Below are 23,601 nucleotides of genomic sequence, written 5' to 3'. Positions count from 1 at the left end.
AACACAAGAGTGATGGTTGCTGATAATGGGCCTCTGTTCGCCTATGTAGATATTCCATTAAAAATCAGCCGTTTCCAGCTACAATAGTCATTTACAACATTAACAACGTCTACACTGTATTTCTGATCAATTTGATGTTATTTTAATGGACAGAAAAAAAAGTGTTTTTCTTTCAATAACAAGGACGTTGCTAAGTGTCCCCAAACTTTTGAACAGTATATTTAGTATACATATGAGATGAGTAATGTGAGATATGTAAACATTATTTAAAGTGACTAGTGATCCATTTATTAAAGTGGCCAATGATTTCAAGTCTGTATGTAGGCAGCAGCCTCTCTGTGTTAGTGATGGCTGTTTAACAGTCTGATGGCCTTGAGATAGAAGCTGTTTTTCAGTCTCTCGGTCCCAGCTTTGATGCACCTGTACTGACCTCGCCTTCTGGATGATAGCGGGGTGAACAGGCAGTGGTTCGGGTGGTTGTTGTCCTTGATGATCTTTTTGTCCTTCCTGTGACATCGGGTGGTGTAGGTGTCCTGGAGGGCAGGTAGTTTGCCCCCGGTGATGCGTTGGGCAGACCTCACTACCCTCTGGAAAGCCTTACGGTTATGGGCGGAGCAGTTGCCGTACCAGGCGGTGATGCAGCCCGACAGGATGCTCTCGATTGTGCATCTGTAGAAGTTTGTAAGGGTTTTAGGAGCCAAGCCAAATTTCTTCAGCCTCCTGAGGTTAAAGAGGCGCTACTGCGCCTTCTTCACCACGTTGTCTGAGTGGGTGGACCATTTCAGTTTGTCCGTGATGTGTATGCCGAGGAACTTTCCACCTTCTCCACTACTGTCCCGTCGATGTGGATAGGGGGATGCTCCCTCTGCTGTTTCCTGAAGTCCACGATCATCTCCTTTGATTTGTTGGCGTTAAGTGTGAGGTTATTTTCCTGACACCACACTCCGAGGGCCCTCACCTCCTCCCTGTAGGCCGTCTCATCTGCGTTAATCATGAAACATACACTCCCACCCTTCTTCTTCCCGGAGAGATGTTTATTTCCTGTCGGTGCGACGCACAAAGAATCCAGGCGGCTGTACCGACTCCGACAGTAGAGAGAGACATGTTCCCGTGAAAACAGAGTATGTTACAATCCCAGATGTCTCTCTGGAAGGAAACTCTTGCCCTGATTTTGTCGATCACGTTATCTAGAGTCCGGACATTAGCGAGTTGGATAAATGTAGATAAACTTGGATTTGTTTTTTCTTGCAAAGATTTATACATGTTACTAACCTCTACATCAAAACCTTCAATCCAAAGTCAAATTGCACACCTAAAATCTTGATTTGGGACAAAATTAACCTGAATGGACTATTACTACCAAGGACTATCCAGTAAAAACTTGTAACAAACCAAAACCTGTTGAAGAAACCCAGCGGAAACCTGGAAATACCATCCAACACGACACTGAGTGAGTTAATGTTCAGCCTGAACCCAGCGGAAACCTGGAATACCATCCAACACGACACTGAGTGAGTTAATGTTCAGCCTGAACCCAGCGGAAACCTGGAATACCATCCAACACGACACTGAGTGAGTTAATGTTCAGCCTGAACCCAGCGGAAACCTGGAATACCATCCAACACGACACTGAGTGAGTTAATGTTCAGCCTGAACCCAGCGGAAACCTGGAATACCATCCAACACGACACTGAGTGAGTTAATGTTCAGCCTGAACCCAGCGGAAACCTGGAATACCATCCAACACGACACTGAGTGAGTTAATGTTCAGCCTGAACCCAGCGGAAACCTGGAATACCATCCAACACGACACTGAGTGAGTTAATGTTCAGCCTGAACCCAGCGGAAACCTGGAATACCATCCAACACGACACTGAGTGAGTTAATGTTCAGCCTGAACCCAGCGGAAACCTGGAATACCATCCAACACGACACTGAGTGAGTTAATGTTCAGCCTGAACCCAGCGGAAACCTGGAATACCATCCAACACGACACTGAGTGAGTTAATGTTCAGCCTGAACCCAGCGGAAACCTGGAAATACCATCCAACACGACACTGAGTGAGTTAATGTTCAGCCTGAACCCAGCGGAAACCTGGAATACCATCCAACACGACACTGAGTGAGTTAATGTTCAGCCTGAACCCAGCGGAAACCTGGAATACCATCCAACACGACACTGAGTGAGTTAATGTTCAGCCTGAACCCAGCGGAAACCTGGAATACCATCCAACACGACACTGAGTGAGTTAATGTTCAGCCTGAACCCAGCGGAAACCTGGAATACCATCCAACACGACACTGAGTGAGTTAATGTTCAGCCTGAACCCAGCGGAAACCTGGAAATACCATCCAACACGACACTGAGTGAGTTAATGTTCAGCCTGAACCCAGCGGAAACCTGGAAATACCATCCAACACGACACTGAGTGAGTTAATGTTCAGCCTGAACCCAGCGGAAACCTGGAATACCATCCAACACGACACTGAGTGAGTTAATGTTCAGCCTGAACCCAGCGGAAACCTGGAATACCATCCAACACGACACTGAGTGAGTTAATGTTCAGCCTGAACCCAGCGGAAACCTGGAATACCATCCAACACGACACTGAGTGAGTTAATGTTCAGCCTGAACCCAGCGGAAACCTGGAATACCATCCAACACGACACTGAGTGAGTTAATGTTCAGCCTGAACCCAGCGGAAACCTGGAATACCATCCAACACGACACTGAGTGAGTTAATGTTCAGCCTGAACCCAGCGGAAACCTGGAATACCATCCAACACGACACTGAGTGAGTTAATGTTCAGCCTGAACCTACTTCTTCTGAAGACAAAACGTAAAAAGACAATAATCTCTATTTAATTCTGTTTTTATAAAGCTTAATAAACAAGGCTACTAAAGCTACCGAGCTGCTAGGACAGAACAAACCTGGCTGCACCTACAATTAGCATTGAAGTGTGACGTGAGATGTGTGAAAACTCTTGAGCCCAACAATGGGAGGAGAGTTTCACATCCAAACCCCCACACCAAAATGCAGAGGCCTTTGAAGCCCCCTGTGCCATGGCGTATTCCTATTCAGAGGTCATCACAATACAGTACCCTTTGGATATAAAAAACAACACTGCACGGAATACGTACAAAAATAAACTCCACAAGGACAATCCAGAGATACTGTTTGCTGACTGCTATGAAGAGGAGAATGTAAACAACTTCATTTTCCACACAGAATCATCCTACATTTACATTTACGTCATTTAGCAGACGCTCTTATCCAGAGCGACTTACAAATTGGTGCATTCACCTTATGATATCCAGTGGAACAACCACTTTACAATAGTGCATCTAAATCTTTTAAGGGGGGGGGTTAGAAGGATTACTTTATCCTCTGGCATGATCCGGGGTGCACTAGATTATGTCAGACCTGGGCCCTGGGCCCTGACAGACCTGGGCCCTAACAGACCTGGGCCCTGACAGACCTGGGCCCTGACAGACCTGGACCCTGACAGACCTGGGCCCTGACAGACCTGGGCCCTGACAGACCTGGGCCCTAACAGACCTGGGCCCTGACACTAAATCTCAGTAAGACTGTGTTCCATAAAAGGTCCAGCTGCCAAGACCACGAATACAAATTCCATCTAGACACCGTTGCCCTAGAGCACACAAAAAACTATACATACCTCGGCCTAAATATCAGCACCACAGGTAACTTCCACAAAGCTGTGAACGATCTGAGAGACAAGGCAAGAAGGGCCTTCTATGCCATCAAAAGGAACATAAAATTCAACCTACCAATTAGGATCTGGCTAAAAATACTTGAATCAGTTATAGAACCCATTGCCCTTTATGGTTGTGAGGTCTGGGGTCCCGCTCACCAACAAAGAATTCACAAAATGGGACAAACACCAAACTGAGAAACTTCATGCAGAATTCTACAAAAATATCCTCTGTGTACAACGTAAAACACCAAATAATGCAGAGCAGAATTAGGCCGATACCCGCTAATTATCAAAATCCAGAAAAGAGACGTTAAAAATTCTACAACCACCTAAAAGGAAGTGATGCCCAAACCTTCCATAACAAAGCCATCACCTACAGAGAGATGAACCTGTTAAGTTAAGGTGTCACGTCCTGACCAGTATAAGGGGTTAATTGTTATTGTAGTTTGGTCAGGACGTGGCAGAGGGTATTTGTTTTATGTGGTTCGGGGTGGTGGTTTCTTTAGAAGGGTGTTTGATTTATTATTTCCGGGTTTTGGGTTACGTTCAAATGTTTTTGTATTTCTATGTTCTTTTCTAGTTTAGTATTTCTGTTTCGTTAATTGGGGTTTGGACTCTCAATTGGAGGCAGGTGTTTTCTAGTTGCCTCCGATTGAGAGTCCTATATATAGGTTTGTGTTTGGAGTTTGTGCTAGGTAGTTAGTTGCCTTTTCCAGCCTGTTATGCGTCATTGTGTTTTGTGTACGTGTTTATTTTGGTTTCCCTTCTTTTGCTAAATAAAGAAGATGAGTACACATGATCCCGACGCGTTTTGGTCCGACAATGATTTTTCCTTATCGTCTGACGAAGAAAAAAGTGACTTCCATAACAAAGCCATCACCTACAGAGAGATGAACCTGGAGAAGAGTCCCCTAAGCAAGCTGGTCCTGGGCCTCTGTTCACAAACACAAACAGACCCCACAGAGCCTCAGGACAGCAACACAATTAGACCCAACCACATTATGAGAAAACAAAAAGATAATTACTTCACACATTGGAAAGAATTAACAAAAAAACAGAGCAAACTAGAATGTTGTTTGTCCCTAAACAGAGAGAACACAGTGGCAGAATACCTGACCACTGGGACTGACCCAAACTTAAGGAAAGCTTTGACTATGTACAGACTCAGTGAGCGTAGCCTTGCTATTGAGAAAGGCTGCCGTAGGCAGACCTGGCTCTCAAGAGAAGACAGGCTATGTGCACACTGCCCACAAAATGAGGTGGAAACTGAGCTGTACTTCCTAACCTCCTGCCCAAATGTATGACCATATTAGAGACACATATTTCCCTCAGATTACACAGGGAAATATGTGTGTGTGTGTCTGTGCGTGAGAGCGAGAGAGAGCGAGAGAGAGAGACATTTAAAAAGGTGCTGAAGGTTAGACAAGCAACACATGGACAAACCAGTTAAAACCAGTTCAAACCAGACTTCAGCTCCAGGCTGAAGTCTCCCCTTTAGGTAGAGATCTAGGATCAGCTCCAACCGTTAGTGGGGATAGGCTGAAGTCTCCCCTTTAGGTAGAGATCTAGGATCAGCTCCAACCGTTAGTGGGGACAGGCTGAAGTCTCCCCTTTAGGTAGAGATCTAGGATCAGCTCCAATCCTAACAACCGTTAGTGGGGACAGGCTGAAGTCTCCCCTTTAGGTAGAGATCTAGGATCAGCTCCAACCGTTAGTGGGGAAAATACACAAACTCACCTAAAATCCGTATCTCACCCTACTCCAAATGAAAACCCAACACGTCCATATTTTAGAAAAGTCACCATATCTTTATTCAACGATCTCTCCCCTCCTCAACAATATCTCAGCTCAATATTTCCTCTTTTCATATAAAAACAAACATTATATACATATTATAATATCTACACTCATATTTTACATTATACCACAAACGATATATATATCTGAGTCCCAAAACGGCACCCTATTCCCTATATAGCGCACTACTTTTAACCAGAGTTTTATGGGCCCAAGCATAAAGTAGTGTGTAGTATGTAGGGAATAGGGTGCCATCTGGGACTCGGAAGAAGTCTCATCTCTTCAGTTCGATGATGACAGTCAGACAGTGTAAAGAAATCAGTGGGTCCAGGAGTTTTTCTTTCGGTTGGTCAATGAGGAGAAACTCTGGGCACTGTCCTGTATATGGATCCAACAGAAATAAGACTGGCCCAGAGGGGGCAGTCAGGGTACGGGCCCAGAGGGGGCAGTCAGGGTACGGGCCCAGAGGGGGCAGTCAAGGTACGGGCCCAGAGGGGGCAGTCAGGGTACGGGCCCAGAGGGGGCAGTCAGGGTACGGGCCCAGAGGGGGCAGTCAGGGTACGGGCCCAGAGGGGGCAGTCAGGGTACGGGCCCAGAGGGGGCAGTCAGGGTACGGGCCCAGAGGGGGCAGTCAGGGTACGGGCCCAGAGGGGGCAGTCAGGGTACGGGCCCAGAGGGGGCAGTCAGGGTACGGGCCCAGAGGGGGCAGTCAGGGTACGGGCCCAGAGGGGGCAGTCAGGGTACGGGCCCAGAGGGCGCAGTCAGGGTACGGGCCTAGAGGGGGCAGTCAGGGTACGGGCCCAGAGGGGGCAGTCAGGGTACGGGCCCAGAGGGGGCAGTCAGGGTACGGGCCTAGAGGGGGCAGTCAAGGTACGGGCCCAGAGGGGGCAGTCAGGGTACGGGCCCCAGAGGGGTCTGATCTAAAGTAGTGCACTATACTGGGAATAGGGTGCCATTTGGGATGCAGGAGAGCACAGTGTCTCTCCAGTCACGTAGACTGGTCCCAGACCTGTAGTTACCTGTAAACCATCATGCTAGTCAGAGAGGTTGGCTGAAGACCAAACAAAATCTGGGAACAGTGTTTATGTCTCTACAGTCAGGAATCTGTACTCAGCCTCATCTGGCCTCATATACAGTCTATACATCCTGCAGTAGTCTGGGTGGATTTACAGTAACTATACAGTCTATACATCCTGCAGTAGTCTGGGTGGATTTACAGTAACTATACAGTCTATACATCCTGCAGTAGTCTGGGTGGTTACAGTAACTATACAGTCTATACATCCTGCAGTAGTCTGGGTGGATTTACAGTAACTATACAGTCAGGAATCTGTACTCAGCCTCATCTGGCCTCATATACAGTCTATACATCCTGCAGTAGTCTGGGTGGATTTACAGTAACTATACAGTCAGGAATCTGTACTCAGCCTCATCTGGCCTCATATACAGTCTATACATCCTGCAGTAGTCTGGGTGGTTACAGTAACTATACAGTCTATACATCCTGCAGTAGTCTGGGTGGATTTACAGTAACTATACAGTCTATACATCCTGCAGTAGTCTGGGTGGATTTACAGTAACTATACAGTCTATACATCCTGCAGTAGTCTGGGTGGTTACAGTAACTATACAGTCTATACATCCTGCAGTAGTCTGGGTGGATTTACAGTAACTATACAGTCAGGAATCTGTACTCAGCCTCATCTGGCCTCATATACAGTCTATACATCCTGCAGTAGTCTGGGTGGATTTACAGTAACTATACAGTCAGGAATCTGTACTCAGCCTCATCTGGCCTCATATACAGTCTATACATCCTGCAGTAGTCTGGGTGGTTACAGTAACTATACAGTCTATACATCCTGCAGTAGTCTGGGTGGATTTACAGTAACTATACAGTCTATACATCCTAGGGGTAGTCTGGGTGGTTTTACAGTAACTATACAGTCTATACATCCTGCAGTAGCCTGGGTGGATTTACAGTAACTATACAGTCTATACATCCTGCAGTAGTCTGGGTGGTTTTACAGTAACTAAACAGTCTATACATCCTGCAGTAGCCTGGGTGGATTTACAGTAACTATACAGTCTATACATCCAGCAGTAGTCGGTGGTTACAGTAACTATACAGTCTATACATCCAGCAGCAGTCTGGGTGGAGTTACAGTAACTATACATCCTGCAGTAGCCTGGGTGGATTTACAGTAACTATACAGTCTATACATCCAGCAGTAGTCTGGGTGGATACAGTAACTATACATCCAGCAGTAGTCTGGGTGGATGTACAGTAACTATACAGTCTATACATCCAGTAGTAGTCTGGGTGGATTTACAGTAACTATACATCTAGCAGTAGTCTGGGTGGATTTACAGTAACTATACAGTCTACACATCCAGCAGCAGTCTAGGTGGATTTACAGTAACAATACATCCAGCAGCAGTCTGGGTGGAGTTACAGTAACAATACATCCTGCAGTAGTCTGGGTGGTTTTACAGTAACTATACAGTCTATACATCCAGCAGCAGTCTGGGTGGAGTTACAGTAACAATACATCCTGCAGTAGTCTGGGTGGTTTTACAGTAACTATACAGTCTATACATCCAGCAGTAGTCTGGGTGGATGTACAGTAACTATACAGTCTATACATCCAGCAGTAGTCTGGGTGGATTTACAGTAACAATACAGTCTATACATCCAGCAGTAGTCTGGGTGGATTTAAAGTAACTATACATCCAGCAGTAGTCTGGGTGGATGTACAGTAACTATACAGTCTATACATCCAGCAGTAGTCTGGGTGGATGTACAGTAACTATATAGTCTATACATCCAGCAGTAGTCTGGGTGGATTTACAGTAACAATACAGTCTATACATCCAGCAGTAGTCTGGGTGGATTTACAGTAACTATACAGTCTACACATCCTGCAGTAGTCTGGGTGGATTTACAATAACTATACAGTCTATACATCCTGCAGTAGTCTGGGTGGTTTTACAGTAACTATACAGTCTATACATCCAGCAGGAGTCTGGGTGGAGTTACAGTAACAATACAGTCTATACATCCAGCAGTAGTCTGGGTGGATTTACAGTAACTATACAGTCTATACATCCAGCAGTAGCATGGGTGGATTTACAGTAACTATACAGTCCATACATCCAGCAGTAACCTGGGTGGATTTACAGTAACTATACAGTCTATACATCCAGCAGTAGTCTGGGTGGATGTACAGTAACTATACAGTCTATACATCCAGCAGTAGTCTGGGTGGATTTACAGTAACAATACAGTCTATACATCCAGCAGTAGTCTGGGTGGATTTAAAGTAACTATACATCCAGCAGTAGTCTGGGTGGATGTACAGTAACTATATAGTCTATACATCCAGCAGTAGTCTGGGTGGATTTACAGTAACTATACAGTCTACACATCCTGCAGTAGTCTGGGTGGATTTACAATAACTATACAGTCTATACATCCTGCAGTAGTCTGGGTGGTTTTACAGTAACTATACAGTCTATACATCCAGCAGGAGTCTGGGTGGAGTTACAGTAACTATACAGTCTATACATCCAGCAGTAGCCTGGGTGGATTTACAGTAACTATACAGTCTATACATCCAGCAGTAACCTGGGTGGATTTACAGTAACAATACAGTCTATACATCCAGCAGTAGTCTGGGTGGATGTACAGTAACTATACAGTCTATACATCCAGCAGTAGTCTGGGTGGATTTACAGTAACAATACAGTCTATACATCCAGCAGTAGTCTGGGTGGATTTACAGTAACTATACATCCAGCAGTAGTCTGGGTGGATGTACAGTAACTATATAGTCTATACATCCAGCAGTAGTCTGGGTGGATTTACAGTAACTATACAGTCTATACATCCAGCAGTAACCTGGGTGGATACAGTAACTACACAGTCTATACATCCAGCAGTAGTCTGGGTGGATTTACAGTAACTATACAGTAACTATACATCCAGCAGTAGTCTGGGTGGATTTACAGTAACTATACAGTAACTATACATCCAGCAGTAGTCTGGGTGGATTTACAGTAACTATACATCCAGCAGTAGTCTGGGTGGATTTACAGTAACTATACCTCCTGCAGCAGTCTGGGTGGATTTACAGTAACTATACATCCTGCAGCAGTCTGGGTGGATTTACAGTAACTATACATCCTGCAGCAGTCTGGGTGGATTTACAGTAACTATACATCCTGCAGCAGTCTGGGTGGATTTACAGTAACTATACATCCTGCAGCAGTCTGGGTGGATTTACAGTAACTATACATCCTGCAGCAGTCTGGGTGGATTTACAGTAACTATACATCCAGCAGTAGTCTGGGTGGATTTACAGTAACTACACTGAGTTCGGCCTCAGTGAGACCTCTCGTGGATTCCTCCAGTCGCAGAAGATTCAAAGTTGATCTTGTGGTACCATCACTTCACCATTATACCAGTTTCCAGCAGTGTTTTAGGTCAGCGAGAAAATAGTTCGGCGGGGACGTGGTGAGGAAATGGGGGACATTTCTGAGTCGTTTCCTGGTTTGTGGTATATTGGTATCTCCAGATAAAAATGGCACTAAAGTAAGAGGATTCTTACATTGTCCTCCGTCAAACGACACCTCCTCACCACCACCTTCCCTCATCGTCCTCACAAGGTTTCCTTCATCCACCTATGAGGATATTGGGTCCCACTTCGGTTACCTCACATCCTCTCCTGACGAAACACCGTCGCCTCTTTGATGACATCACTTGTGGTTGTCAGTGAGGTCAAAATCCAGCACCATGAGTTTAGTCTCCTCTGTCCCGTTCCTGCTGCCAACTGCTGCTACCAGTCTGGTGTTGGACGCTCTGGAGAGAGGAGAGAGAGAGTTAGTGTTACCAGTCTGGTGTTAGACTCCCTGGAGAGAGAGAGGAGAGGAGGGGTAGTGTTACCAGTCTGGTGTTAGACTCCCTGGAGAGAGAGAGGAGAGGAGGGGTAGTGTTACCAGTCTGGTGTTAGACTCCCTGGAGAGAGAGAGAGAGGAGAGGAGGGGTAGTGTTACCAGTCTGGTGTTAGACTCCCTGGAGAGAGAGAGGAGAGGAGGGGTAGTGTTACCAGTCTGGTGTTAGACTCCCTGGAGAGAGGAGAGGAGAGGAGGGGTAGTGTTACCAGTCTGGTGTTAGACTCCCTGGAGAGAGAGAGGAGAGGAGGGGTAGTGTTACCAGTCTGGTGTTAGACTCCCTGGAGAGAGAGAGGAGAGGAGGGGTAGTGTTACCAGTCTGGTGTTAGACTCCCTGAGAGAGAGAGAGGAGAGGAGGGGTAGTGTTACCAGTCTGGTGTTAGACTCCCTGGAGAGAGAGAGGAGAGGAGGGGTAGTGTTACCAGTCTGGTGTTAGACTCCCTGGAGAGAGAGAGGAGAGGAGGGGTAGTGTTACCAGTCTGGTGTTAGACTCCCTGGAGAGAGAGAGGAGAGGAGGGGGTAGTGTTACCAGTCTGGTGTTAGACTCCCTGGAGAGAGAGAGGAGAGGAGGGGTAGTGTTACCAGTCTGGTGTTAGACTCCCTGGAGAGAGAGAGGAGAGGAGGGGTAGTGTTACCAGTCTGGTGTTAGACTCCCTGGAGAGAGAGAGGAGAGGAGGGGTAGTGTTACCAGTCTGGTGTTAGACTCCCTGGAGAGAGAGAGGAGAGGAGGGGTAGTGTTACCAGTCTGGTGTTAGACTCCCTGGAGAGAGAGAGGAGAGGAGGGGTAGTGTTACCAGTCTGGTGTTAGACTCCCTGGAGAGAGAGAGGAGAGGAGGGGTAGTGTTACCAGTCTGGTGTTAGACTCCCTGGAGAGAGAGAGGAGAGGAGGGGTAGTGTTACCAGTCTGGTGTTAGACTCCCTGGAGAGAGGAGAGGAGAGGAGGGGTAGTGTTACCAGTCTGGTGTTAGACTCCCTGGAGAGAGAGAGGAGAGGAGGGGTAGTGTTACCAGTCTGGTGTTAGACTCCCTGGAGAGAGAGAGGAGAGGAGGGGTAGTGTTACCAGTCTGGTGTTAGACTCCCTGGAGAGAGAGAGGAGAGGAGGGGTAGTGTTACCAGTCTGGTGTTAGACTCCCTGGAGAGAGAGAGGAGAGGAGGGGTAGTGTTACCAGTCTGGTGTTAGACTCCCCTGGAGAGAGAGAGGAGAGGAGGGGTAGTGTTACCAGTCTGGTGTTAGACTCCCTGGAGAGAGAGAGGAGAGGAGGGGTAGTGTTACCAGTCTGGTGTTAGACTCCCTGGAGAGAGAGAGGAGAGGAGGGGTAGTGTTACCAGTCTGGTGTTAGACTCCCCTGGAGAGAGAGAGGAGAGGAGGGGTAGTGTTACCAGTCTGGTGTTAGACTCCCTGGAGAGAGAGAGGAGAGGAGGGGTAGTGTTACCAGTCTGGTGTTAGACTCCCTGGAGAGAGAGAGGAGAGGAGGGGTAGTGTTACCAGTCTGGTGTTAGACTCCCTGGAGAGAGAGAGGAGAGGAGGGGTAGTGTTACCAGTCTGGTGTTAGACTCCCTGGAGAGAGAGAGAGGAGAGGAGGGGTAGTGTTACCAGTCTGGTGTTAGACTCCCTGGAGAGAGAGAGGAGAGGAGGGGTAGTGTTACCAGTCTGGTGTTAGACTCCCTGGAGAGAGAGAGGAGAGGAGGGGTAGTGTTACCAGTCTGGTGTTAGACTCCCTGGAGAGAGAGAGGAGAGGAGGGGTAGTGTTACCAGTCTGGTGTTAGACTCCCTGGAGAGAGAGAGGAGAGGAGGGGTAGTGTTACCAGTCTGGTGTTAGACTCCCTGGAGAGAGAGAGGAGAGGAGGGGTAGTGTTACCAGTCTGGTGTTAGACTCCCTGGAGAGAGAGAGGAGAGGAGGGAGGGAGTGTTACCAGTCTGGTGTTAGACTCCCTGGAGAGAGAGAGGAGAGGAGGGGTAGTGTTACCAGTCTGGTGTTAGACTCCCTGGAGAGAGAGAGAGGAGAGGAGGGGTAGTGTTACCAGTCTGGTGTTAGACTCCCCTGGAGAGAGAGAGAGGAGAGGAGGGGTAGTGTTACCAGTCTGGTGTTAGACTCCCTGGAGAGAGAGAGAGGAGAGGAGGGGTAGTGTTACCAGTCTGGTGTTAGACTCCCTGGAGAGAGAGAGGAGAGGAGGGGTAGTGTTACCAGTCTGGTGTTAGACTCCCTGGAGAGAGAGAGGAGAGGAGGGGTAGTGTTACCAGTCTGGTGTTAGACTCCCTGGAGAGAGAGAGAGGAGAGGAGGGGTAGTGTTACCAGTCTGGTGTTAGACTCCCTGGAGAGAGAGAGGAGAGGAGGGGTAGTGTTACCAGTCTGGTGTTAGACTCCCCTGGAGAGAGAGAGGAGAGGAGGGGTAGTGTTACCAGTCTGGTGTTAGACTCCCTGGAGAGAGAGAGAGGAGAGGAGGGGTAGTGTTACCAGTCTGGTGTTAGACTCCCTGGAGAGAGAGAGGAGAGGAGGGGTAGTGTTACCAGTCTGGTGTTAGACTCCCTGGAGAGAGAGAGAGGAGAGGAGGGGTAGTGTTACCAGTCTGGTGTTAGACTCCCTGGAGAGAGAGAGAGGAGAGGAGGGGTAGTGTTACCAGTCTGGTGTTAGACTCCCTGGAGAGAGAGAGAGGAGAGGAGGGGTAGTGTTACCAGTCTGGTGTTAGACTCCCCTGGAGAGAGAGAGAGGAGAGGAGGGGTAGTGTTACCAGTCTGGTGTTAGACTCCCCTGGAGAGAGAGAGAGGAGAGGAGGGGTAGTGTTACCAGTCTGGTGTTAGACTCCCTGGAGAGAGAGAGGAGAGGAGGGGTAGTGTTACCAGTCTGGTGTTAGACTCCCTGGAGAGAGAGAGAGGAGAGGAGGGGTAGTGTTACCAGTCTGGTGTTAGACTCCCTGGAGAGAGAGAGGAGAGGAGGGGTAGTGTTACCAGTCTGGTGTTAGACTCCCTGGAGAGAGAGAGAGGAGAGGAGGGGTAGTGTTACCAGTCTGGTGTTAGACTCCCTGAGAGAGAGAGAGGAGAGGAGGGGTAGTGTTACCAGTCTGGTGTTAGACTCCCTGGAGAGAGAGAGGAGAGGAGGGGTAGTGTTACCAGTCTGGTGTTAGACTCCCTGAGAGAGAGAGAGGAGAGGAGGGGGGTAGTGTTACCAGTCTGGTGTTAGACTCCCTGGAGAGAGAGAGAGGAGAGGAGGGGTAGTGTTACCAGTCTGGTGTTAGACTCCCTGGAGAGAGAGAGAGGAGAGGAGGGGTAGTGTTACCAGTCTGGTGTTAGACTCCCCTGGAGAGAGAGAGAGGAGAGGAGGGGTAGTGTTACCAGTCTGGTGTTAGACTCCCTGGAGAGAGAGAGAGGAGAGGAGGGGTAGTGTTACCAGTCTGGTGTTAGACTCCCCTGGAGAGAGAGAGAGGAGAGGAGGGGTAGTGTTACCAGTCTGGTGTTAGACTCCCTGGAGAGAGAGAGAGGAGAGGAGGGGTAGTGTTACCAGTCTGGTGTTAGACTCCCTGGAGAGAGAGAGGAGAGGAGGGGGGTAGTGTTACCAGTCTGGTGTTAGACTCCCTGGAGAGAGAGAGAGGAGAGGAGGGGTAGTGTTACCAGTCTGGTGTTAGACTCCCTGGAGAGAGAGAGAGGAGAGGAGGGGTAGTGTTACCAGTCTGGTGTTAGACTCCCCTGGAGAGAGAGAGAGGAGAGGAGGGGTAGTGTTACCAGTCTGGTGTTAGACTCCCTGGGAGAGAGAGAGGAGAGGAGGGGGTAGTGTTACCAGTCTGGTGTTAGACTCCCTGGAGAGAGAGAGAGGAGAGGAGGGGTAGTGTTACCAGTCTGGTGTTAGACTCCCTGGAGAGAGAGAGAGGAGAGGAGGGGTAGTGTTACCAGTCTGGTGTTAGACTCCCTGGAGAGAGAGAGGAGAGGAGGGGTAGTGTTACCAGTCTGGTGTTAGACTCCCTGGAGAGAGAGAGGAGAGGAGGGGTAGTGTTACCAGTCTGGTGTTAGACTCCCTGGAGAGAGAGAGAGGAGAGGAGGGGTAGTGTTACCAGTCTGGTGTTAGACTCCCTGGAGAGAGAGAGAGGAGAGGAGGGGTAGTGTTACCAGTCTGGTGTTAGACTCCCTGGAGAGAGAGAGGAGAGGAGGGGGTAGTGTTACCAGTCTGGTGTTAGACTCCCTGGAGAGAGAGAGAGGAGAGGAGGGGTAGTGTTACCAGTCTGGTGTTAGACTCCCTGGAGAGAGAGAGGAGAGGAGGGGTAGTGTTACCAGTCTGGTGTTAGACTCCCTGGAGAGAGAGAGGAGAGGAGGGGTAGTGTTACCAGTCTGGTGTTAGACTCCCTGGAGAGAGAGAGGAGAGGAGGGGTAGTGTTACCAGTCTGGTGTTAGACTCCCTGGAGAGAGAGAGAGGAGAGGAGGGGTAGTGTTACCAGTCTGGTGTTAGACTCCCTGAGAGAGAGAGAGGAGAGGAGGGGTAGTGTTACCAGTCTGGTGTTAGACTCCCTGGAGAGAGAGAGAGGAGAGGAGGGGTAGTGTTACCAGTCTGGTGTTAGACTCCCTGAGAGAGAGAGAGGAGAGGAGGGGTAGTGTTACCAGTCTGGTGTTAGACTCCCTGGAGAGAGAGAGGAGAGGAGGGGTAGTGTTACCAGTCTGGTGTTAGACTCCCTGGAGAGAGAGAGAGAGGAGAGGAGGGGTAGTGTTACCAGTCTGGTGTTAGACTCCCTGGAGAGAGAGAGGAGAGGAGGGGTAGTGTTACCAGTCTGGTGTTAGACTCCCTGGAGAGAGAGAGGAGAGGAGGGGTAGTGTTACCAGTCTGGTGTTAGACTCCCTGGAGAGAGAGAGGAGAGGAGGGGTAGTGTTACCAGTCTGGTGTTAGACTCCCTGGAGAGAGAGAGAGGAGAGGAGGGGTAGTGTTACCAGTCTGGTGTTAGACTCCCTGAGAGAGAGAGAGGAGAGGAGGGGTAGTGTTACCAGTCTGGTGTTAGACTCCCTGGAGAGAGAGAGGAGAGGAGGGGTAGTGTTACCAGTCTGGTGTTAGACTCCCTGGAGAGAGAGAGGAGAGGAGGGGTAGTGTTACCAGTCTGGTGTTAGACTCCCCTGGAGAGAGAGAGAGGAGAGGAGGGGGTAGTGTTACCAGTCTGGTGTTAGACTCCCTGGAGAGAGAGAGGAGAGGAGGGGGTAGTGTTACCAGTCTGGTGTTAGACTCCCTGGAGAGAGAGAGGAGAGGAGGGGTAGTGTTACCAGTCTGGTGTTAGACTCCCTGGGAGAGAGAGAGGAGAGGAGGGGTAGTGTTACCAGTCTGGTGTTAGACTCCCTGGAGAGAGAGAGAGGAGAGGAGGGGTAGTGTTACCAGTCTGGTGTTAGACTCCCTGGAGAGAGAGAGAGGAGAGGAGGGGGTAGTGTTACCAGTCTGGTGTTAGACTCCCCTGGAGAGAGAGAGGAGAGGAGGGGTAGTGTTACCAGTCTGGTGTTAGACTCCCTGAGAGAGAGAGAGGAGAGGAGGGGTAGTGTTACCAGTCTGGTGTTAGACTCCCTGGAGAGAGAGAGAGGAGAGGAGGGGTAGTGTTACCAGTCTGGTGTTAGACTCCCTGGAGAGAGAGAGGAGAGGAGGGGTAGTGTTACCAGTCTGGTGTTAGACTCCCTGGAGAGAGAGAGAGGAGAGGAGGGGTAGTGTTACCAGTCTGGTGTTAGACTCCCCTGGAGAGAGAGAGAGGAGAGGAGGGGTAGTGTTACCAGTCTGGTGTTAGACTCCCTGGAGAGAGAGAGGAGAGGAGGGGTAGTGTTACCAGTCTGGTGTTAGACTCCCTGAGAGAGAGAGAGAGGAGAGGAGGGGTAGTGTTACCAGTCTGGTGTTAGACTCCCTGGAGAGAGAGAGGAGAGGAGGGGTAGTGTTACCAGTCTGGTGTTAGACTCCCTGGAGAGAGAGAGAGGAGAGGAGGGGTAGTGTTACCAGTCTGGTGTTAGACTCCTGAGAGAGAGAGAGGAGAGGAGGGGGTAGTGTTACCAGTCTGGTGTTAGACTCCCTGGAGAGAGAGAGGAGAGGAGGGGTAGTGTTACCAGTCTGGTGTTAGACTCCCTGGAGAGAGAGAGAGGAGAGGAGGGGTAGTGTTACCAGTCTGGTGTTAGACTCCCTGGAGAGAGAGAGGAGAGGAGGGGTAGTGTTACCAGTCTGGTGTTAGACTCCCTGGAGAGAGAGAGAGGAGAGGAGGGGTAGTGTTACCAGTCTGGTGTTAGACTCCCCTGGAGAGAGAGAGAGGAGAGGAGGGGTAGTGTTACCAGTCTGGTGTTAGACTCCTGGAGAGAGAGAGGAGAGGAGGGGGGTAGTGTTACCAGTCTGGTGTTAGACTCCCTGAGAGAGAGAGAGAGGAGAGGAGGGGTAGTGTTACCAGTCTGGTGTTAGACTCCCTGGAGAGAGAGAGGAGAGGAGGGGTAGTGTTACCAGTCTGGTGTTAGACTCCCTGGAGAGAGAGAGAGGAGAGGAGGGGTAGTGTTACCAGTCTGGTGTTAGACTCCCTGGAGAGAGAGAGGAGAGGAGGGGTAGTGTTACCAGTCTGGTGTTAGACTCCCTGGAGAGAGAGAGGAGAGGAGGGGTAGTGTTACCAGTCTGGTGTTAGACTCCCTGGAGAGAGAGAGGAGAGGAGGGGTAGTGTTACCAGTCTGGTGTTAGACTCCCTGGAGAGAGAGAGAGGAGAGGAGGGGGTAGTGTTACCAGTCTGGTGTTAGACTCCCTGGAGAGAGAGAGGAGAGGAGGGGTAGTGTTACCAGTCTGGTGTTAGACTCCCTGGAGAGAGAGAGGAGAGGAGGGGTAGTGTTACCAGTCTGGTGTTAGACTCCCTGGAGAGAGAGAGGAGAGGAGGGGTAGTGTTACCAGTCTGGTGTTAGACTCCCTGGAGAGAGAGAGGAGAGGAGGGGTAGTGTTACCAGTCTGGTGTTAGACTCCCCTGGAGAGAGAGAGGAGAGGAGGGGTAGTGTTACCAGTCTGGTGTTAGACTCCCCTGGAGAGAGAGAGGAGAGGAGGGGTAGTGTTACCAGTCTGGTGTTAGACTCCCTGGAGAGAGAGAGAGGAGAGGAGGGGTAGTGTTACCAGTCTGGTGTTAGACTCCCTGGAGAGAGAGAGGAGAGGAGGGGTAGTGTTACCAGTCTGGTGTTAGACTCCCTGGAGAGAGAGAGGAGAGGAGGGGTAGTGTTACCAGTCTGGTGTTAGACTCCCTGGAGAGAGAGAGAGGAGAGGAGGGGTAGTGTTACCAGTCTGGTGTTAGACTCCCTGGAGAGAGAGAGGAGAGGAGGGGTAGTGTTACCAGTCTGGTGTTAGACTCCCCTGGAGAGAGAGAGGAGAGGAGGGGTAGTGTTACCAGTCTGGTGTTAGACTCCCCTGGAGAGAGAGAGAGGAGAGGAGGGGTAGTGTTACCAGTCTGGTGTTAGACTCCCTGGAGAGAGAGAGAGGAGAGGAGGGGTAGTGTTACCAGTCTGGTGTTAGACTCCCTGGAGAGAGAGAGAGGAGAGGAGGGGTAGTGTTACCAGTCTGGTGTTAGACTCCCTGGAGAGAGAGAGAGGAGAGGAGGGGTAGTGTTACCAGTCTGGTGTTAGACTCCCTGGAGAGAGAGAGGAGAGGAGGGGTAGTGTTACCAGTCTGGTGTTAGACTCCCTGGAGAGAGAGAGGAGAGGAGGGGGTAGTGTTACCAGTCTGGTGTTAGACTCCCTGAGAGAGAGAGAGGAGAGGAGGGGGGTAGTGTTACCAGTCTGGTGTTAGACTCCCTGGAGAGAGAGAGAGGAGAGGAGGGGGTAGTGTTACCAGTCTGGTGTTAGACTCCCTGGAGAGAGAGAGGAGAGGAGGGGGTAGTGTTACCAGTCTGGTGTTAGACTCCCTGGAGAGAGAGAGAGGAGAGGAGGGGTAGTGTTACCAGTCTGGTGTTAGACTCCTGAGAGAGAGAGGAGAGGAGGGGTAGTGTTACCAGTCTGGTGTTAGACTCCCTGGAGAGAGAGAGGAGAGGAGGGTAGTGTTACCAGTCTGGTGTTAGACTCCCTGGAGAGAGAGAGGAGAGGAGGGGTAGTGTTACCAGTCTGGTGTTAGACTCCCTGGAGAGAGAGAGGAGAGGAGGGGTAGTGTTACCAGTCTGGTGTTAGACTCCTGAGAGAGAGAGAGGAGAGGAGGGGTAGTGTTACCAGTCTGGTGTTAGACTCCCTGGAGAGAGAGAGAGGAGAGGAGGGGTAGTGTTACCAGTCTGGTGTTAGACTCCCTGGAGAGAGAGAGAGGAGAGGAGGGGTAGTGTTACCAGTCTGGTGTTAGACTCCCTGGAGAGAGAGAGGAGAGGAGGGGGTAGTGTTACCAGTCTGGTGTTAGACTCCCCTGGAGAGAGAGAGAGGAGAGGAGGGGTAGTGTTACCAGTCTGGTGTTAGACTCCCTGGAGAGAGAGAGAGGAGAGGAGGGGTAGTGTTACCAGTCTGGTGTTAGACTCCCTGGAGAGAGAGAGGAGAGGAGGGGTAGTGTTACCAGTCTGGTGTTAGACTCCCTGAGAGAGAGAGAGGAGAGGAGGGGTAGTGTTACCAGTCTGGTGTTAGACTCCCCTGGAGAGAGAGAGAGGAGAGGAGGGGTAGTGTTACCAGTCTGGTGTTAGACTCCCTGGAGAGAGAGAGAGGAGAGGAGGGGTAGTGTTACCAGTCTGGTGTTAGACTCCCTGGAGAGAGAGAGGAGAGGAGGGGTAGTGTTACCAGTCTGGTGTTAGACTCCCTGGAGAGAGAGAGGAGAGGAGGGGTAGTGTTACCAGTCTGGTGTTAGACTCCTGAGAGAGAGAGAGGAGAGGAGGGGTAGTGTTACCAGTCTGGTGTTAGACTCCCCTGGAGAGAGAGAGAGGAGAGGAGGGGGTAGTGTTACCAGTCTGGTGTTAGACTCCCTGGAGAGAGAGAGGAGAGGAGGGGTAGTGTTACCAGTCTGGTGTTAGACTCCCTGGAGAGAGAGAGGAGAGGAGGGGTAGTGTTACCAGTCTGGTGTTAGACTCCTGAGAGAGAGAGAGGAGAGGAGGGGTAGTGTTACCAGTCTGGTGTTAGACTCCCTGGAGAGAGAGAGGAGAGGAGGGGTAGTGTTACCAGTCTGGTGTTAGACTCCTGGGAGAGAGAGAGGAGAGGAGGGGTAGTGTTACCAGTCTGGTGTTAGACTCCCTGGAGAGAGAGAGGAGAGGAGGGGTAGTGTTACCAGTCTGGTGTTAGACTCCCCTGGAGAGAGAGAGGGAGAGGAGGGGTAGTGTTACCAGTCTGGTGTTAGACTCCCTGGAGAGAGAGAGAGGAGAGGAGGGGTAGTGTTACCAGTCTGGTGTTAGACTCCCTGGAGAGAGAGAGAGGAGAGGAGGGGTAGTGTTACCAGTCTGGTGTTAGACTCCCCTGGAGAGAGAGAGGAGAGGAGGGGTAGTGTTACCAGTCTGGTGTTAGACTCCCCTGGAGAGAGAGAGAGGAGAGGGAGGGGTAGTGTTACCAGTCTGGTGTTAGACTCCCTGGAGAGAGAGAGGAGAGGAGGGGTAGTGTTACCAGTCTGGTGTTAGACTCCCTGGAGAGAGAGAGGAGAGGAGGGGTAGTGTTACCAGTCTGGTGTTAGACTCCCTGGAGAGAGAGAGAGGAGGGGTAGTGTTACCAGTCTGGTGTTAGACTCCCTGGAGAGAGAGGGAGAGGAGGGGTAGTGTTACCAGTCTGGTGTTAGACTCCCTGGAGAGAGAGAGAGGAGAGGAGGGGTAGTGTTACCAGTCTGGTGTTAGACTCCCTGGAGAGAGAGAGGAGAGGAGGGGTAGTGTTACCAGTCTGGTGTTAGACTCCCTGGAGAGAGAGAGAGGAGAGGAGGGGTAGTGTTACCAGTCTGGTGTTAGACTCCCCTGGAGAGAGAGAGAGGAGAGGAGGGGTGAGTGTTACCAGTCTGGTGTTAGACTCCCTGGAGAGAGAGAGAGGAGAGGAGGGGTAGTGTTACCAGTCTGGTGTTAGACTCCTGGAGAGAGAGAGAGGAGAGGAGGGGGTAGTGTTACCAGTCTGGTGTTAGACTCCCTGGAGAGAGAGAGGAGAGGAGGGGGTAGTGTTACCAGTCTGGTGTTAGACTCCCTGAGAGAGAGAGGAGAGGAGGGGTAGTGTTACCAGTCTGGTGTTAGACTCCCCTGGAGAGAGAGAGAGGAGAGGAGGGGTAGTGTTACCAGTCTGGTGTTAGGACTCCCCTGGAGAGAGAGAGAGGAGAGGAGGGGTAGTGTTACCAGTCTGGTGTTAGACTCCCTGAGAGAGAGAGAGGAGAGGAGGGGTAGTGTTACCAGTCTGGTGTTAGACTCCCTGGAGAGAGAGAGAGGAGAGGAGGGGTAGTGTTACCAGTCTGGTGTTAGACTCCCTGAGAGAGAGAGAGGAGAGGAGGGGTAGTGTTACCAGTCTGGTGTTAGACTCCCCTGGAGAGAGAGAGGAGAGGAGGGGTAGTGTTACCAGTCTGGTGTTAGACTCCCTGGAGAGAGAGAGGAGAGGAGGGGTAGTGTTACCAGTCTGGTGTTAGACTCCCTGGAGAGAGAGAGAGGAGAGGAGGGGTAGTGTTACCAGTCTGGTGTTAGACTCCCCTGGGAGAGAGAGAGGAGGGAGGGGTAGTGTTACCAGTCTGGTGTTAGACTCCCCTGGAGAGAGAGAGGAGAGGAGGGGTAGTGTTACCAGTCTGGTGTTAGACTCCCTGGAGAGAGAGAGAGGAGAGGAGGGGTAGTGTTACCAGTCTGGTGTTAGACTCCCTGGAGAGAGAGAGAGGAGAGGAGGGGTAGTGTTACCAGTCTGGTGTTAGACTCCCTGGAGAGAGAGAGAGGAGAGGAGGGGTAGTGTTACCAGTCTGGTGTTAGACTCCCTGGAGAGAGAGAGGAGAGGAGGGGTAGTGTTACCAGTCTGGTGTTAGACTCCCTGGAGAGAGAGAGAGGAGAGGAGGGGTAGTGTTACCAGTCTGGTGTTAGACTCCCTGGAGAGAGAGAGGAGAGGAGGGGGTAGTGTTACCAGTCTGGTGTTAGACTCCCTGGAGAGAGAGAGGAGAGGGAGGGGTAGTGTTACCAGTCTGGTGTTAGACTCCCTGGAGAGAGAGAGGAGAGGAGGGGTAGTGTTACCAGTCTGGTGTTAGACTCCCTGGAGAGAGAGAGGAGAGGAGGGGTAGTGTTACCAGTCTGGTGTTAGACTCCCTGGAGAGAGAGAGGAGAGGAGGGGTAGTGTTACCAGTCTGGTGTTAGACTCCCTGGAGAGAGAGAGAGGAGAGGAGGGGTAGTGTTACCAGTCTGGTGTTAGACTCCCTGGAGAGAGAGAGAGGAGAGGAGGGGTAGTGTTACCAGTCTGGTGTTAGACTCCCTGGAGAGAGAGAGGAGAGGAGGGGTAGTGTTACCAGTCTGGTGTTAGACTCCCTGGAGAGAGAGAGGAGAGGAGGGGTAGTGTTACCAGTCTGGTGTTAGACTCCCTGGAGAGAGAGAGGAGAGGAGGGGTAGTGTTACCAGTCTGGTGTTAGACTCCCTGGAGAGAGAGAGGAGAGGAGGGGTAGTGTTACCAGTCTGGTGTTAGACTCCCTGGAGAGAGAGAGGAGAGGAGGGGTAGTGTTACCAGTCTGGTGTTAGACTCCCTGAGAGAGAGAGAGGAGAGGAGGGGGTAGTGTTACCAGTCTGGTGTTAGACTCCCTGGAGAGAGAGAGGAGAGGAGGGGTAGTGTTACCAGTCTGGTGTTAGACTCCCTGGAGAGAGAGAGGAGAGGAGGGGTAGTGTTACCAGTCTGGTGTTAGACTCCCTGGAGAGAGAGAGGAGAGGAGGGGTAGTGTTACCAGTCTGGTGTTAGACTCCCTGGAGAGAGAGAGAGGAGAGGAGGGGTAGTGTTACCAGTCTGGTGTTAGACTCCCCTGAGAGAGAGAGAGGAGAGGAGGGGTAGTGTTACCAGTCTGGTGTTAGACTCCTGGAGAGAGAGAGAGGAGAGGAGGGGTAGTGTTACCAGTCTGGTGTTAGACTCCCTGGAGAGAGAGAGGAGAGGAGGGGTAGTGTTACCAGTCTGGTGTTAGACTCCCCTGAGAGAGAGAGAGGAGAGGAGGGGTAGTGTTACCAGTCTGGTGTTAGACTCCCTGGAGAGAGAGAGAGGAGAGGAGGGGTAGTGTTACCAGTCTGGTGTTAGACTCCCCTGGAGAGAGAGAGGAGAGGAGGGGTAGTGTTACCAGTCTGGTGTTAGACTCCCCTGGAGAGAGAGAGGAGAGGAGGGGTAGTGTTACCAGTCTGGTGTTAGACTCCCCTGGAGAGAGAGAGAGGAGAGGAGGGGTAGTGTTACCAGTCTGGTGTTAGACTCCCTGGAGAGAGAGAGAGGAGAGGAGGGGTAGTGTTACCAGTCTGGTGTTAGACTCCCTGGAGAGAGAGAGGAGAGGAGGGGTAGTGTTACCAGTCTGGTGTTAGACTCCCTGAAGAGAGAGAGAGGAGAGGAGGGGTAGTGTTACCAGTCTGGTGTTAGACTCCCTGGAGAGAGAGAGGAGAGGAGGGGTAGTGTTACCAGTCTGGTGTTAGACTCCCTGGAGAGAGAGGAGAGGAGAGGAGGGGTAGTGTTACCAGTCTGGTGTTAGACTCCCTGGAGAGAGAGAGAGGAGAGGAGGGGGTAGTGTTACCAGTCTGGTGTTAGACTCCCTGGAGAGAGAGAGAGGAGAGGAGGGGTAGTGTTACCAGTCTGGTGTTAGACTCCCCTGGAGAGAGAGAGGAGAGGAGGGGGTAGTGTTACCAGTCTGGTGTTAGACTCCCTGGAGAGAGAGAGAGGAGAGGAGGGGTAGTGTTACCAGTCTGGTGTTAGACTCCTGGAGAGAGAGAGGAGAGGAGGGGTAGTGTTACCAGTCTGGTGTTAGACTCCCTGGAGAGAGAGAGAGGAGAGGAGGGGTAGTGTTACCAGTCTGGTGTTAGACTCCCTGGAGAGAGAGAGAGGAGAGGAGGGGTAGTGTTACCAGTCTGGTGTTAGACTCCCTGGAGAGAGAGAGGAGAGGAGGGGTAGTGTTACCAGTCTGGTGTTAGACTCCCTGGAGAGAGAGAGGAGAGGAGGGGTAGTGTTACCAGTCTGGTGTTAGACTCCCTGAGAGAGAGAGGAGAGGAGGGGTAGTGTTACCAGTCTGGTGTTAGACTCCCTGGAGAGAGAGAGAGGAGAGGAGGGGTAGT

At 50.7% G+C, this 23,601-nt stretch overlaps 1 protein-coding gene across 1 annotated transcript in view; it reads right to left on the bottom strand.

Moving 5' to 3' along the window:
* Positions 1-5,505: 5,505 nt before the first annotated feature.
* LOC106591915 (F-box/WD repeat-containing protein 7) overlaps positions 5,506-23,601 on the bottom strand; it is an 85,750-nt gene continuing 67,654 nt past the window's right edge. Inside the window, exon 11 of the mRNA XM_045721402.1 lies at positions 5,506-10,378. Within this exon, the coding sequence (XP_045577358.1) occupies positions 10,276-10,378 (103 nt within the window). The 3' untranslated portion in view covers positions 5,506-10,275. The remainder of the gene's footprint in view (positions 10,379-23,601) is intronic.

Source organism: Salmo salar, chromosome ssa07 (genome assembly GCF_905237065.1).
Source record: "Salmo salar chromosome ssa07, Ssal_v3.1, whole genome shotgun sequence".
NCBI classification, from domain to species: Eukaryota; Metazoa; Chordata; class Actinopteri; order Salmoniformes; family Salmonidae; genus Salmo; species Salmo salar.
Note: the sequence above shows the minus strand (reverse complement) of the source record. Positions and strands in the feature narration are given on the sequence as shown.